This window comes from Anguilla rostrata, chromosome 1 (assembly GCF_018555375.3).
Source record: "Anguilla rostrata isolate EN2019 chromosome 1, ASM1855537v3, whole genome shotgun sequence".
Taxonomy (NCBI): Eukaryota; Metazoa; Chordata; class Actinopteri; order Anguilliformes; family Anguillidae; genus Anguilla; species Anguilla rostrata.
In genome coordinates, this window is record NC_057933.1 from 15,463,536 (window position 1) to 15,478,916 (window position 15,381).

Genomic DNA, 15,381 nt, shown 5'->3' on the forward strand with positions numbered 1-15,381 from the left:
CACCTGTGCCAAAGGACAGAGCTAGCTCGACAGCTTAATGAGCTCACTGTTACTTGGCATACCGGGTCTCTACAGCAAATCCATGGAATTTACAAACAGGCACGTCTGCTTGTCAAGACAAGCAGCAGCAGGACTGAAGACGCACACTCAATTCTAGAGCGTGATCGGCACCCGACGGCCCCCTTCCTGCTTAGCAGAGTAATCCCTGCTGGACACACCTGAAAGGTGTGTTCTGGAGCCCCGCCCTCCCCCTGGAGCTCACCTGTACACCAGGGCCAGGATGTTGAGCATGGTGGCCACGTCGGGGTGGTCGTGGCCGGAGGTCTTCTCCAGGTCCTCCAGGGCCTGCTTGCAGAGGGGCACGGCCACCTCGTACCGGCCCTGGGAGGCGTACTGGATCACCAGGTTGTGCAGGGTGCGCAGGCGGGCCGGGATCTCGTAGCCTCCCTGCTGGGCAGCGGCCGCCGCACTGCTGTTATGCTGCTGGACTGAGGGGACGGAGAGAAAGAGCCGCTGTTAGCGGTTAGCATCACCTACTGATCCCACACCCGCAATAAACCAAACGGAATTACAAGCTCACACGTCCACGCTGTGGCAAAAACACACTTGTGAACAGAAACACATCAGTATCACTTCACTAGGTATAGGATCATACACTAAAAAGCACTGGCAGTCATTCAAAAAAAAGATTAGAAAGAAAAAACTTGAGACTTGATGAGCACTTCAATAAAACGTGTGACCTTGTGCGCAGAAAGAAAAAAAATAAATCTTTTTTTTTTTTCTTGGTGAGTGTCAATATAAATGTCTGCCCCTGTACACAGTGAGTGATGGGAATTCATCAAGACCAGTTCCATGTCTATAAACTGGGCAAGGGCGAGGAGTGGGAATTGACTGTAACAATTTCATCATGGTGAGGACACTGAGAAAGTGATCCCCCGTGTTTATCTTCGCCCATATTTCTGCTTTCCTTCCACAGCAGCCTATTATTTTTATGCACCTGATCCTACTGCAGCACCGGTCTTTAGACTAATGTGATACAAGAAGCCGCTGCTGAATCACTGGAACAGATGGACCAGCAAAGAAAATTAGCTCCGACACTGTGTATTGGTCTAATCTCAGTCCAAGTAATTAACTGAACAAGAAGCCGACATTAATTCATTGCCACGCCTTCAGAGTGTAAAACATTAGGGCCCAGTCGAACAGCCCAGTGTAGGAGTGAGAGTAAGGATGACAGATAGCTGTTGAGAGCAGTAGGGAATATCCGATTGGCCTTTCTGCATAACGGGCTCATCAAGACAAGCCAGTGATATCGCGACGTCCTGCAGAGCGCCTTTGATTATCCATTCCGCCCACGCCGTGGCTCTTCCTGCCGCCCCTAACGCTCCCTTTCATGCCCTCCTCCTCTGTGCCACATAATTAATAGGAAAGTTCCCAGAATAACCACCTGAGCAAACAAAGGCATACGGGAGCCCAGGCCTCTCTCGTATCTGCGTCTCATCTTGGCCCTAAATGTCGCACGATGGGTCAGCAATCTCATACGGCTAGTCTGTAATCATAGGGTACTTCGTTGAAACCCTGCCTCTACCTTAGCCAAGCAAGCAGCCTGCACCATGTACTGTTCCAACATCTGCAAGGTCGGCCGCCCCCCCTCTCAGCAAACCACAGTTTAGTCTTTAGGGTGTGGGCATTTAGAGGTTGGTAGGATAAAGTTAGGTTAGATAAATATGGAGATAGAAGCCATTTTTGAAGGAACCTTCTCTTCCACTCCCCTACCCAGGCAAGGAGGTGAGAAAAGAGACTTACTGCCTGGACCCTGGTCGTCTTCATCGTTGGGGAAGAGGTCGTCCAGCGTCTCCTTGCTGGAGTCCGAGTCTTTCTCTTCCTATTCCACAAGAAGGGAGGGTCACTTATGAGAACCTGCATGCATTCCAGCATTCTGGGATTTTCAAAAGGTATTCCCTAAGACAGCAACTCACAATCAGACTCCACATGCATGCATGAACACCATCTGATACTGCGGTCTGAAGTCTCTCACAGATTACAGCAGCCGAGTGCAATGCAGCATAGCATGGCTGCTTTTTCAATTAGATCCAGTAATGCCAAATAAAGTTTTAACGATTTGTTTACGGCAAGAAACAGGACCAACTTGGTTTACTGTACATTGAACCCAAGTGCTCTTTGCAAGGTTTCGCCATTTGCAGCAAGGAAAACATTCCACTGAAGGAACCCCACCCTAAGGTCTTTACATTGGCCAAAGCTTTCTTCACACTGCAATTACAGACACACCTCTGGGGAATAACGTGGATATCTGCTTTCACTCTGAATTTCTGCCAGCTAATTTATCGCATATAAAAGGACCATTTCAATTCAGTTCCTTCTGGCTAGTGCCCTGCTGTGTTTAGTGTCCATAGTGCTAAGCCTAAGAAAGCATTTTCTTCTCCCTAAGAGTTCTTACAGTTTTAGAATGACTGTAATAAATTGCCACGTTCAAACAGTGCTGCATTTTTGCTTCCACACCCATTCAGACCAACGTACCGGGCCCTAGTATGCAGTATTAGTGTCCCACAGGTTGGAACCTGTTCCACTACTTCTTTCAAAAAAAGTGTAATCTTTATCATAAAAAGATTAGAAAGATATTTATCAGACACCCAAAGATAGCGACATTAGGATTGGTCACAATAACTACATACTAACCAAGCTGGATTCTTACAGAAACAATTGAGGGAGAAGTGCTCTAGTGAAAGACGAACCACGCTCCAATGAGGACTTAAGCCGACAGTGTTTGACAAGGGGGCGGAGGGACTCACAGAAGGGGAGAGGTCCTCGTCGTACTTCTTGAGCTGGTTCATGAACTCCAGGTGCTTCTTCTCCTCCTCCAGCTGGGCCACGCTCTGCTCGCTCTTCTGCAGCTTCTGCTGGGTGTTGGCCAGCTCGTCCCGCAGCCACTGGTTCTCCTGGCACAGCCGCCGCACCTGCGCCCGCAGCTTCTGCTTCTCCGACTCCACCGAGCTCAGGTGGCCCGACAGAGCCATCATCACCTGGGAGAGCGAGAAGGGGAAAGAGAGTGATGAAGGAGAAGAGAGATTGGATAAGGGAAGGAAACATGGGAGAAAGAGAGAGATGGGGAGAAAGGAGAGGCGGAGAGGAGGGAGAGAGACATGAGAAGATGTAGGTGAAAATGGAGAGGGTGAGAGAGGGACACGTGTAGAAATGGAAAGTGGGGCAGATAACAACAAGGAGAGAGGAATAGAATAAATTTAGGAGAGAAGAGATTACAGATAGTCCAGGGTATGATAAATTACAGAAATCTCTGGCTAACAAATTCCTTATTGCTCTTTCCACTGCAATGACGTTCGGGACCTGTCACCATCACACTCAAAATGCTTTCTGCCATTATAAAACCAGGAACGTTTGACTAACTGAATAGTTAGCTTTCTCAAACAAGCTGATAAACCCACACCCCAAAGCCTTACTCTGCAGGTTATGACCAACCATTATCCCTGACACTACTGAGGTCATCACCCCTAAGACACAAGCCCGGCCCCGCCCCATGGGCAGCGACAGACCTGTGCCTCGCTCAGCCCTAGCTCCAGCATCTCCAGGGACTTGCGGATCATGTGGGACTTCTCCTCCACCAGGCTGGTCTCCTCATCCTGCTTCAGGCAGTTGAGTGTCTGCAGCAGGCCGTCCAGGATGGAGTGGTGCTCGTGCTTCAGGGCCTCCAGGCCCTGGATCACCTGCTTGGTCTTGGAGATGATCTCATCCTGGGACAGCTTCTCGCCCGGGTCCTCCTTCACGCACACCATCGTGGACATGTTCTCATACATCCTGGACAGGGGAGGGAGTGAGACCGGGTTACTGATGTACCAAGAGCACAGGGGAAGAGCGGCGGAGATTTCATCGCACCCGCCCTACTGGCGCAAAACACCAGCCGAGCTGCATCACCTAAGAGCACGACTCATTATTTCCATGCTTCCCTTATCTGGCCTGCCTTTCACAGACTGCCTTAAAATATGTTCGAGAACAACTCCAGAAAGGGAGCTGGGGTCTGCATTTAATGTAGGAAATGCCTCCATCCGTGCCACCGATTTTATAAACAGGAATGAATTTCTGTAGTGGAAATTACACTCCTTATCGCTATATGGTCTGCATTTTAAAACCTGAAAACGAATAGCAATGAGGCTAAACAAGTTGCAGGCTCATTCCTGAATAATTCATCACAGTTCGACAAGATTCAATTTATTAGCATTCTGTTTGTGGAAATTACCAAGACATAAAGCTTACACTACTGCACCTGATCTGATAGATGTATTCATGAGAAATGGGGAAGCTGGGAAACAAATCTTCATGATGTAGTTTCTTTAATGCAGCCATTCCCTTTATTTCAGCTAATGCGCCTACAATCTGTCTGAAGCTAAAGGCTAATATTTTCCCTCTATATCAGTAGGCCATGAGATACTGAAACTCCAGCCCCTCCTCGCTCCCCATTCCCTTCGGCTAGGTAAATCTCGGACCATGCGCAGGGTTCAAATGAATGTTTTGCCATGATGCTGAGCAAAAGGTAGAATGACTGTTCAGAGCAGTCTGTCTGCCTGCTGTCTGATTTCTTCAGTGTGTTTTCTGCTACAGGGGAACATCTGCGCCGTGAGATTATTCTAGAAATTCTGTGAGCAAGGTAAAAGCGGATTCATCTCTGAACTTTAAAGAAGACTGCCCCACAAAGCCACACTGTGTACAGGGGTATGGGGGTAAAATGAAACATTGACCTAGGGGTTTGCAACTCCCTATACACTTCAAACAGGGTACCCACCTATGCCAGGGGCATTGTTTTGCGAACCTGGGCCCATTTTATTCAAAATGGTGCCCTCACATACCCCAATTTCACTTGACTCTAACCTGATTGTCTTGTGTCAGAGTGTTTGGGTTTTGTTGATATTCATGTTCAAGCACTCTGATCCATTTGAGTCCTCTTTGGAACTGTGATGACTGACTACTACACTCGTGTGATCTATGCATCTGCCTGCACTGGACTACAAATGAACAAGGATAAAATGCCCAGACTGAGGTAATAAAAAATGTACAAGCTAACAGAGAAGGTAGAAAAAGCAAAGAGGCGAGAAGAATGAGCTACCATGGTAGTAGGCATCATAAAACTTGCAAAACGAATGTGTCCATATTATCTTTTCAGGGTTTTCAAATGTTATGTAATTTAACTAAACTAAATTACCCAGAGGAACCTTCCTAATGAGAGAATATAAGCCATGTGGAAATATGTTCAAGTCTGCAAGACATCAATACCATTCTAAAGCTGAAAGCAGCTTTTCATAAATTAGTGAGCTTGAGAAACTTTCAGTAACATCATAAACAAATAAGAAACAAAACCATCATGCACTGCCTTACAGTTCTAGAATCCCCCATGGAATCTTCCCTACCATCAATGCATGTCCTTTACAACAAGACCTTTCTTCCACTACATAAATGTCAATGAGTAATGGTCCCACAGTCTATTGAGCTGTTGCAGTCTAGAAGGTTGCAGGTCAGCAGCTATTTGCTATTGATGTTGTTGAAATTGGAAGTGACACATGACCTTAGTGGAAGCTGCTTATCGTCCTGGTTACCCCCGCCCCACCACCTCCTGCCCCCCCCCCCCATACATAATGTCAGGTCAATCACACCTTCACTGAGCACAGCAGGTGGTGTCTCACACTAAAAGGGCTAAAAGGGCTGGCAGGGAAACAACAACTTCCTCTTTCTTCAGTCCAGTGCAGCTGTAATTATGGGAAGACGTTGTGAAAGCAGGCTTTACTGGTTAATGTGAAAGCAGCCTAGCGCCATCCAGATTACCTTCCTGTTCTGTCACAGCGTAAGTGAGAGGAGAGCCTTAGATGAGACCTTTGAAGACCACAATGCCCCATTCCAATCATTTTGGAGCAGATTTGATTCAGGACCCAGGGCTCGTTAGCATGGAGGAGGAGGCCGTAGCTGTGAGAGGGGGACTGACGTTGTTCCACAACAGCAGAGATCTGTGGTTCACACACACTCTTCTTCTCAAGCGTCACTGGTCAACAAAGCCAGACCAAGGTGTGACAGTACTTACATAACCTGCTCAAGACAGGTCCTACAGCTAATGAGAAAATTAAATAGCCTATATTCAAATGTATTAAAATCAACTCAATCTGTCAGCACTAAAATGCAATCTCCAGAGAGCATGACTGCATTGCAGGACAGGAAAGTCTTTGGCTAGCACATAGATCAGGGTTGTCTAAAAGCTGCAAAACTAAATAAAAATAATTACTGCTGACAAACCTAAATGTAGTGTAAAAACAGCACTGCAATATTAGTCACTGACTTGCATCACCCCACACAGATAAAGCCTCACCTGCTCCTCTACTCTGAGCTGCACATCCACGCAGCCTCAACTCTGAGCAACACATCTTTCACTCTGTGCTACACATCCACTACTCTGAGATACACATCCTCTACCCTGAGCTGCACATCCTCATTTCCTCTCTCCTCACCTTGTATTCCCCTCAGCTTCAGCGCTGGCTTCTGCCTGGACAGTTTTGCTTCTGATCTCCCCGGGAAGTCCTCTCTGCATCTGCCTCCTCCCTCTACCCTCCTTAGCCTTTCCCCTGGAGATCTGCGCTTCACCTGCTTTTCATTCCACTGTGGATTCACTCCTACTGCACATCTTTCTGCCTCGAAGACAGCAGCTGTGTGTGTGTGTGTGTGTGCGTGCGTGCGTGCGTGTGTGCCCGTGTGTGCATGTGTGTGCATGTGTGTGTGTGTGTGTCTGCTGATCTGAATGCCAGTGTCTGGAGGTTCCAGTCTGGAACAGCTGCCTTATCAACAGAAGCAGGTAGCCAGTGCGGGGCTACATTCAGACACAGGGCAGTACCTGGCTGTGTGCTATGACCACATCTGAACCACAGGGCTTTCCCTTAAAGCGGTCTCTCTGTTTATACACAGCACAGGGGCCGCTTTCAGGAGCCGTTTAAACTGCATGCCATTTGAAGATGTGCGTCTGTGCAGATAAGCAATAAAGTGAACGGCTGACAGCCGTGGTTAAACAGCTTAGCTGTCAGGGAAGATACATACCAAACAGACTTGATGCAACCCGACTGGACTGGTCAGTCATTGGGAAATCCTGAGATGATATCATAAAAGAGATTTACAGAGACTTAAAACTGACACTTCTGCCTGTCGAAGCAATACTTACTTTAGATTACCATCCAAATCACTCAATATAGTCCAAGTACTATGTATGTGACAGGGTTAACTGTTCACATAAAAACAACCGTTTAACAACTAAAATGGCAAAGCGTAAAGTACTGAAGGATCTTTGCTTGTAGACCAAATGAACAAAAGTTCATTTAAAGCCCGACTCTCCGGTTGACTGGGTGACAACTGACAAACCTCCAACTACTGCTGAGCAGGATTAATGGTCTGTTAATGGTGGATAAAGAAAGCTTTGCACGTGATGAAAACATGTAAACGCCACACAAATGCCATATTTTCCCCACATGATGCGGGTCATTAGGAGTCAAGAGGTTCAGAACCGCAAGTAATCTGCAAACTGACATTCCAATTCTGGCCTTAATACCGAAACAATTCTACCTTTCTAAAGCCGAAGTGTGCGATTCAGTTCAGTGATGGTACTGAACAACACATAGGCAATAAATCACAGACAGTGGGGAAATCATGCTTTGTGTACACTGGAGCCTGAGACAATTTCCTTTCACACTATGAACTGAACAATATAATTCCTGTCCATCTACATATAGCTGCCTCTCCAGTCCTCCAGCCTTATGATAGTGGTGCCTGTCCACCACTGTCATGAGGCTGCTTTACTGTCCATGGGAAGCATTACACACATGTAAGAGGATTAGGAGGACCAGAGGATACAGCAGACACGGAGTAAATCTTCTGAGCATGGACAATGTTCAGATAATGAGCCTTCCTGTTTTCTGACGGTATAAATGGCAAACCCGTACGGGCTGCTCTCGCCTAAGAAAGACTCCAATTCACTGGTTTGCTTTTTAATTCTCGTTTGTTTTCTCTCGTTCCGCTTTACTTGTATGGCTGCTAGAATCCCCTCTGATCCCATATTTCTGTCTTGTGGTTTGGATCAGCCATGACTGCACACTTTGGCCTCCTAAGAGGTTTTGTTTTTTGAAAGACAACTAATCTCAATCACAAGCGAGACAAAATAACATACTCAACATTGCTATGCAATTAACATTTACTTCCACTTCTGTCTTCACCCCAGTTACATCAGACTCAGTAACGCCACTTTTTTTTTTTAAAAGCAGACAGCAGACTTAGTTGAGTTGAGCAACTAAAATTCTTCACAATTAAAAGTTTTCTTAGTTTCATTGTGAAGCATTCCCATTTCATTGTGAAACTAAAATGATTCATAATGAAACTATAACAAATGCTTTTAATATATAACATATGAATAGTTCCATAATGGTCATATGGTATCAGTTAAAAATACTGTCATTATGCAAATGGGGTCACATTTTGGAACCAAAAGGCCACAAAGTCTATGTCTAATCAAAGTAGGCCTATATCAAATTCTGTGGAACACTGCATGCACTATTAGTGTTCTACCGACGTTATCGCTGTCCTTAATGTTGCTAGCTTACGAGTCAGAGGGCCAAGCCATCACCATGACCACGGTTACTAAGATACCTGGGGAGTCACCCCCTTCTGCCTCGGTGGGGTGTGACTGTTTGCAAGATGTGAGAAGGCAAGCTGCACAATGAGAGAGAGCACAAGCTCATTCCAAAAACCCATCCAGTGTTGACCAAAGGTGGGTCCAACCACCCCAAAGAGAAACACGCGTCAGCCCTAGAAAAGCTCCAGCTGTATGGTACAGATACAGTGCAGGATCACGGTAACCTTCATTTGATAAAGTATGGCATATTTATGTGGAAGAACGCAGATCCATATTTTCCACAGGACTTCCTCTGCTCCGGCTCTTCCTGCCTGTGAGCAATGAGGATTTGTGGTTTGTGAGTTAGAGGCTGAGTATTTAACTGTTGCATTGTTTCAGATCCCCACCCCTGTCGTTAAATTATGCCAAGAGCAACAGTGACAGTGATGCATTTCATGTACTAAATACTCGGCAACACTTCTGTCCCTGTCACATGGCCTATAGTAAGAAATGCCTGCTTTCTGGACACTGTGTGTGCTACGCTTGCTGTGGAGAATCCAGTCATAAAGTCAGACACAAGGTTTTCCTGAAAGACTTCTGAAAGAGACTCACATGTGAACCGGGTCCAGCTGGCCACTGTTCTGAAAGAGAATCACACATGAATCTGGCCCAGTCGGTCCTTGTTCTGAAAGAGACTCACATATGACCCTGGTCCAGTTGGTCCTTGTTTCAAGCAGTGCAGCTGTGACAGTGAGCGAGAGAACTAAGCTCAGCTATGCGATTCCAACAACAACGAATCTGGAGGAAGTGGAAGTGAAACTCATGCATATAGTACTTTCTCCAGGGTCATGTGACTGTGAGCAGCCAGTGGTCTGGCATGTGACAAGACAGGAAAGACGGACATGATGTGAGCTGGGGGATGAACCCTGCATCTCTCTCTCTCTCTCTCTCTCTCTCTCTCACTCACACACAATAAATGAAGGGGCTCCTCACTCATCCGTACTGCTGTATTATTTTATATTATTTTTTTAGGAGGAGTCTCAAACAGCAGGAGCTGGAAGCATTATGATGTCATAGTTGAAAATATAAATACAGTTTTCAAGTGGGGCCTGGGGAAGGAGTGCTTTCTAAGATAAATTAATACAAATGCAGTCCAGGGAGGAAGCTTCAATGCCAGGACGGGGACGGGGCTGCATTTCAGGCTTCCGCCCACACACTCGGTGTCTCTGACAATCACACACCTCTTTCAAAAAACGTGTCACTCCTTTCGGCACACAAGAGGGAACAGGAAGTCAAAGCACAGAGGCATGTCCATCGGACGAACAGCGATAGCTGCGGAGGGACTGGGGTCGGTTACTCCAGCGCTGCGGCCTGACTAACCAGCTCAGCTGGGATTTCCACATGAGCCAGAGCCCAGAGTGGGTGCAGTCCATTTGGGTCTTCCGTTTGCATATGAGATTCAAATGCTGCTCGGCCACTCAAATAATGAACTCCAAGCAAGAGAAGAAGGCAGCCCAAACCTAAGCCCTGCCTTTCATACTCTTCCTCATTCACACTGTTTGGTATTCATCTTGATCAAGGCACCAGTAGGAATATCCACCATTTTATTTATCTGATCAAGAGCACTTTCTGTTTCTCCAGGCAGAAACAGGAAAGTCGGAGTTATGTTACTGATCTTGTAGAGTCTCTCATAGAGAAAACCCATGGGAGTCATGCAGAGAGCCCGGCTACACCTCCATGCATCTATCACCCCGCTCTACCCGAGATTCAATCCTCTTATCCTCAGATCTCTCATCCTTGAAGCTCGCGGTTGCTAAGTTTGAGTCATCAGCTTTTCAGCAAGAGAATTTTCTTGAGGGAGCAAAGTCTTATGAATGCACTCCTCCATACAAACTGCCTCTCAGTCACGCAGTGCAATGAACCCCCGACTGTAATCCCTGTGTTCACACAAAGAGACTGTGCCGAATAAAACCGAGGCAGTCATTCGGGGAAGTGAATGAGGAGAGGGAGTTTATTTGTGACTGGGAATCTTCTGAGCGTTCCCCCCTCCCTGGCCTCTCTACAGGCCTCGGAGAGAAAGGTGAAGCTGCCCAGGACCCTCCGGACCCCCCTGCGGGCCACATCCTCCGCACCGTGCCTTGGAGCAACAGGAAGTATGGGGGCGGGGTCACATGAGGGTCGTTATCTGGAGCGACGGCAACGCTCGCAGCCCAACTCGTGCGCTGAGCAGCAGGGGGAAAGAAAGGGGAATTATGGGAAGCGAATGACTGGTAGGGACGTGTCATTCAGCTTGTCCTTCCTGGAAGAAGGCAGGATAATGAGACGACAGCACAAAACAACTGGCACTCTGAGTGACTATTTCAGGCTCTGACTGATTGTGCCTCCAGCAAGAATCCGGGAAGGGCGACTTTGAGCATCGGCAACAGGCCTGAGGTAAGAATGATGCATGGAGCTCTGGCAGCAAAAGCGTCATCATAGTGCCTCTGGCCAACAGCTATAGAATGGAGAAATGATTTTCTTGCACCAATTTCAGACTAAAACATGCCCATCCCTTCTGGTTTCCAGGTATCCACCTTTATCAAAGTGAGAAAGGAAAAGCAAGCAAATCAAGATATCAAAAAAAACATTACCTGTTGCATAAGCCCCAGAGCCCATTGCTTATTCACCCATTGGCTAATGACTTCACTATGCCTCATTCACATCAGTCCACTCTAACAGCTCCATCTTCCCTCGACAGTGACATGTCAACCAGGCCTGCTGCCGTAGTGATGACTGCTGGAAATACATGGCTACATGTTTCAGTTAGAACCGCCAGAGGATTATAAACTAGCTGCATCCCTCGCGGTAAAGAGGAAGTTGATTGGTTTCCTCTGCCTGGAGACTCAACTGGACAAACTGCTCGAGAGCCAGGAAGTGCCCAGAAGAAAGGCCTCAAGAGATCAATAAATCCAGAGCTCACAAAGCAGGCCATGTTTCAGGAAGGAGAGGAGCGTGGTGTAGAAAACACCAGGGAGGGATTCTGCACACTGACGAATCTTGTCCTCCTTTAGAAGGCTGTAAGGCTTCAATCAATACAAGGCTTCAATCAATAGCGGGACCAAATGTGGGCTCAGGGCAGTTAGCACAACCATGGGCGTGGATTCAGGTGAGGCTGCATTTTCTGCCCAGAGGGGCGTGCTCCTAAGGAGCTTTTACCAGGGGAATAATGGAGGAAGTCAATGCAGGTGGAAGCAGCTTCGCCCGGCCTGCGTAGGAGCAGGAAACCCACGCTCAGCACTTCATTCTCTTCTTGCTTCACAACCCACAGGGCTGTATGGAACTGGTTACCAAGACAAACGGGCTGGGCGATTCATTTTCTCAGCTGAGGGTACAGCAGCTCCAAAGAGCTGAAAAAGCAGTCTAGTGAGCACAGAGGGAGGATGTTGAGGGGAGCACGTCTGATGTTGCAGAGACAGTTTCAGAAGAATCTGCCGAAAATGTCACTGAATGACAGGAATAAAAATGACAGGGATAAAAATGCAAAATGCAGCGCAGGAACCATAAAATTACGTTTGCCTTGATCTGAACCACTCAAGGCTTTAATTCCGCAAGTTCTGTGTAAAGGCTGGGGAACACAAACTCCCCGGCCCAAAGTGGGAGTGGGAGAAGAACGCCTCACTGCCCAGGTTGTCAGCCTCAGCCAGGGTGGTTTCCGGCGAGCTCCAGCTCGCTACACCACACCCGGCGACCCTAAAAGGTGCTGTATGGCACAGCAGGCATCCATGCCCCACCCCCACCGCCCCAACCCCCATTACTCCCACAGCCACACACACTCTTCTGCACATTCTAGTAGGTACCATTTCCCCTACAGCTGCATTAAATTCCTCTCTTCATAAACCGCAGGTCCTCGACCGGCCCCACAATCCCTACCCAGAATTCAAGGGAAACAACCCAAACAGGATCTGGGAGTTTCTGTGAGCTCAGATCCCCCCCCCCCCCCCCCCCACACAAAGATGGAATAAAATGAAGCACACAGCAAGGCACAAAAACAAGCCAACTGGAAAGCACCACACCGGCCCTTTTCGTTTGAATTTCCCTCAGTGGTGTGCTTAGATGCACTGGTCCTTGATGTCCTTGTTTTGCCTAAAGATTCTCACTGTCTGCCACAGCACTGAGGGTACAGAGCTGCCACTCAGGCGCATTAACGAGCCCTGCCAACACCACTGCTCGCTCACTCTGATAGTCTGACTGATCATCCTAATTGCCGCCACACAGAGCAGTAGGGGCCACTTTAACACAGTCTTAGACATGGAGTCTTGAAATGCAGCAATGAGGAGAGCAGCACAAAGCACTAAGACGGTGAAGTTCTGTTATTATTCCAACGGTCACAAAATATCAAAGAAGGTAACCTCAGCCAGGAATTGGATTTCCAGTGCAAGAGTTGGAAAGAGAACATTCAAGAAAACAGGAGTATAGAAATTAGACTCTGACACGGAGCCCTGTGAAGGGCCATTGTTTGAATTTGTAATTACAAGCGGGATGGGGAACCATTAGCACCTCGTTGCTCGTAAGCCTATATAATTCCATAATGATACTGATCTGCATGTGCGTGCCTTGCAGCAAGTTGTTGAGAATAAAAAAAAAAGAAAACATTAACTCGCTAGAGCTTGCAGTTCGCTGCAGTAGTGGCAGCCCACCAGATCCACCTGTCAGTGAAACAGTGGGCTCTCAGTAAGCACGGCTACGGAGCCAACATCCTGACCCACACAGACACGCTTTTAGGGCCGCAAGTGTCCTGCCAAATATACGCACCCAGAATATTAATGGAAAACTTAAACCCCCGCTTTCAATCTCATAGAAACGCACAATTCACATGCATCGGGAGCACAATCGTTTTGATGTTGGCACAGTCTGAACTGTAAAACGAGGACCCTCCTAAATGAAACCTATATTCCCATTAAATAAGTGAACTTTGTTACAGCATTACAAAGCAGACTCAGCTGAACGTATACTGAAAATACAAAAGCGGTGCGCAGCAGTTAACGATGGCTATCACACCACAATAAATCAATGAATGTGACTGCGCTACAATATGTCACACATAACAACTGAATGTAGGTATAAAAGGGCTTTATTTGCCCAATTCAATCAACATTAGTTAGTATAGTAACGTTAATAATTCTCATTCACTATGCTGCGTGGGACTGAAGCAAACACACAGGTTCCAAATTCACAAAGCAAAAGGTCAAGCTAAAATCGCAATAACTGCCTGGCTGGATAACATTTATAAAAACGAAAAACGTTGAACTACGAGCATGCATTTTCCTAATAGCGAGTATTATACAGTGACGGACATTGCTACTAAAATGACAGGTAACCGGCTAACGTTAGCCATATATCGATAAGTATAACGAAGCGTCAACGATGTTACAATCCACAAGTTCATACGACAGGTAATACCTACAAACACACATCTTAATAAATAATAATTAGCCATCATCGTAGTCAGTTCACTAGCGATCGATCTAACAACGTTAGCCAGCTTACCCAATTAGATAGCTTGGTAACGTTAGTAAACAATTCTTACCGTTCTTCCGAACATCCAGTTGCCTGGCGATGTCTGACAGGGCTGTGTTTGATACCCGGCTTTGCTCCAGTCGTATGGTTGCACACCGTGGGCTATGTAATTCGAACGTATTATTTTACTTCCTTCTTAAGTTATTTAAACTGAGCTGAGAAGACCGACCTGGCTAAAACCAGCAGTCCCTGCCACCCGTATTTCCAAGTTTGGCTCGACTCAGTCCAGCGTTGTTTGTATTGATAATTATTTGGTAGCTAGATCGCTAATAAGCACTGGCTAGCAAATTGCTAGCTAGCCAAGTTACCACTTCTCGACGCTCCGGGCAAAGGGCAGATTTAAAACAAACACAGACTACTCTGACAGGTTACATGTTCGTCTGCTCGTTGAGAACCTCAAAGGTATTTGGTTTTCTATAATAATTTCAACAATAGTCTACAGGGCATCTCCTGACAGCTCCAGTCCCTCTACGAAAATGGCGTTGCCTTGCGCCCCATAATTCTCTCCTTCCTTAATCATGATGTCATCTTTTTCAGCCGTAAACCGGAAGTAAGAATAATACAGGCAGTTAAAAAGCGTGTTTCCCCAAAAATTATTTAACTTGCAAATAAGATGTACACAAATTTTGTTCAGCGTTATTTATTTCTTCAAATAGATAGTTTCTTCATTAAAGGGCAAATTCCCAATACATTTATGTACATTTAGGTATTTACAGACATTCAGGCTATTTACATTTTGTCACAGAGCATCTTTGTCGGAGTCTCCGTCCTTTCATGCATACTAATGACTCGTGTCATATTTTCCCCAGTTAATGCTTGGCGTTAGTAAGAAAGTTGTAAGGGTATTACTAAACCGCAATAGCATGAAACGTAAAGTCATTTTCGCTGTTACTGCTAAAGCACCTTTGTTTATCCATAACACTAAACTTCCCTTTTTAAATAGCTAGCACTAATAAACCAGTTAACAATTGCCAAAAGGTAATACACTTACGATCCAGGGTTAAAACAGCATAGACCATTTTGTTTCAATTTGAAAATGCGATCTTATGTGCTTCTGGCATCATTGTCAGGATGGTGCTATGAACTAATACAATCTGTATGTCTGTAAAGGAAAGCAAGTACAATGATAACTGATTAATTAAATGAATAGATTCTAAATCACTAAG

At 46.3% G+C, this 15,381-nt stretch overlaps 1 protein-coding gene across 7 annotated transcripts in view; it reads right to left on the minus strand.

Moving 5' to 3' along the window:
* The window catches only part of klc1a (kinesin light chain 1a), a 37,247-nt gene extending 22,528 nt beyond the window's left edge, over window positions 1–14,719 (minus strand). For 2 of the 7 annotated variants that reach the window (XM_064324513.1, XM_064324503.1), the window contains exons 1-5: window positions 9,272–9,455; window positions 3,567–3,828; window positions 2,808–3,038; window positions 1,804–1,882; window positions 263–488 (exon numbers count right to left, since the gene is read on the minus strand). In XM_064324513.1, coding sequence (XP_064180583.1) covers window positions 263–488; window positions 1,804–1,882; window positions 2,808–3,038; window positions 3,567–3,828; window positions 9,272–9,273 — 800 coding nt within the window. In that variant the 5' untranslated portion in view covers window positions 9,274–9,455. Of the gene's footprint in view, window positions 1–262; window positions 489–1,803; window positions 1,883–2,807; window positions 3,039–3,566; window positions 3,829–9,271; window positions 9,458–14,225 lie in introns of those variants that run through there. The other 5 variants (XM_064324485.1, XM_064324494.1, XM_064324475.1 and 2 more) reach the window with 5 other exon arrangements.
* Between the last annotated feature and the right edge of the window lie 662 nt (window positions 14,720–15,381).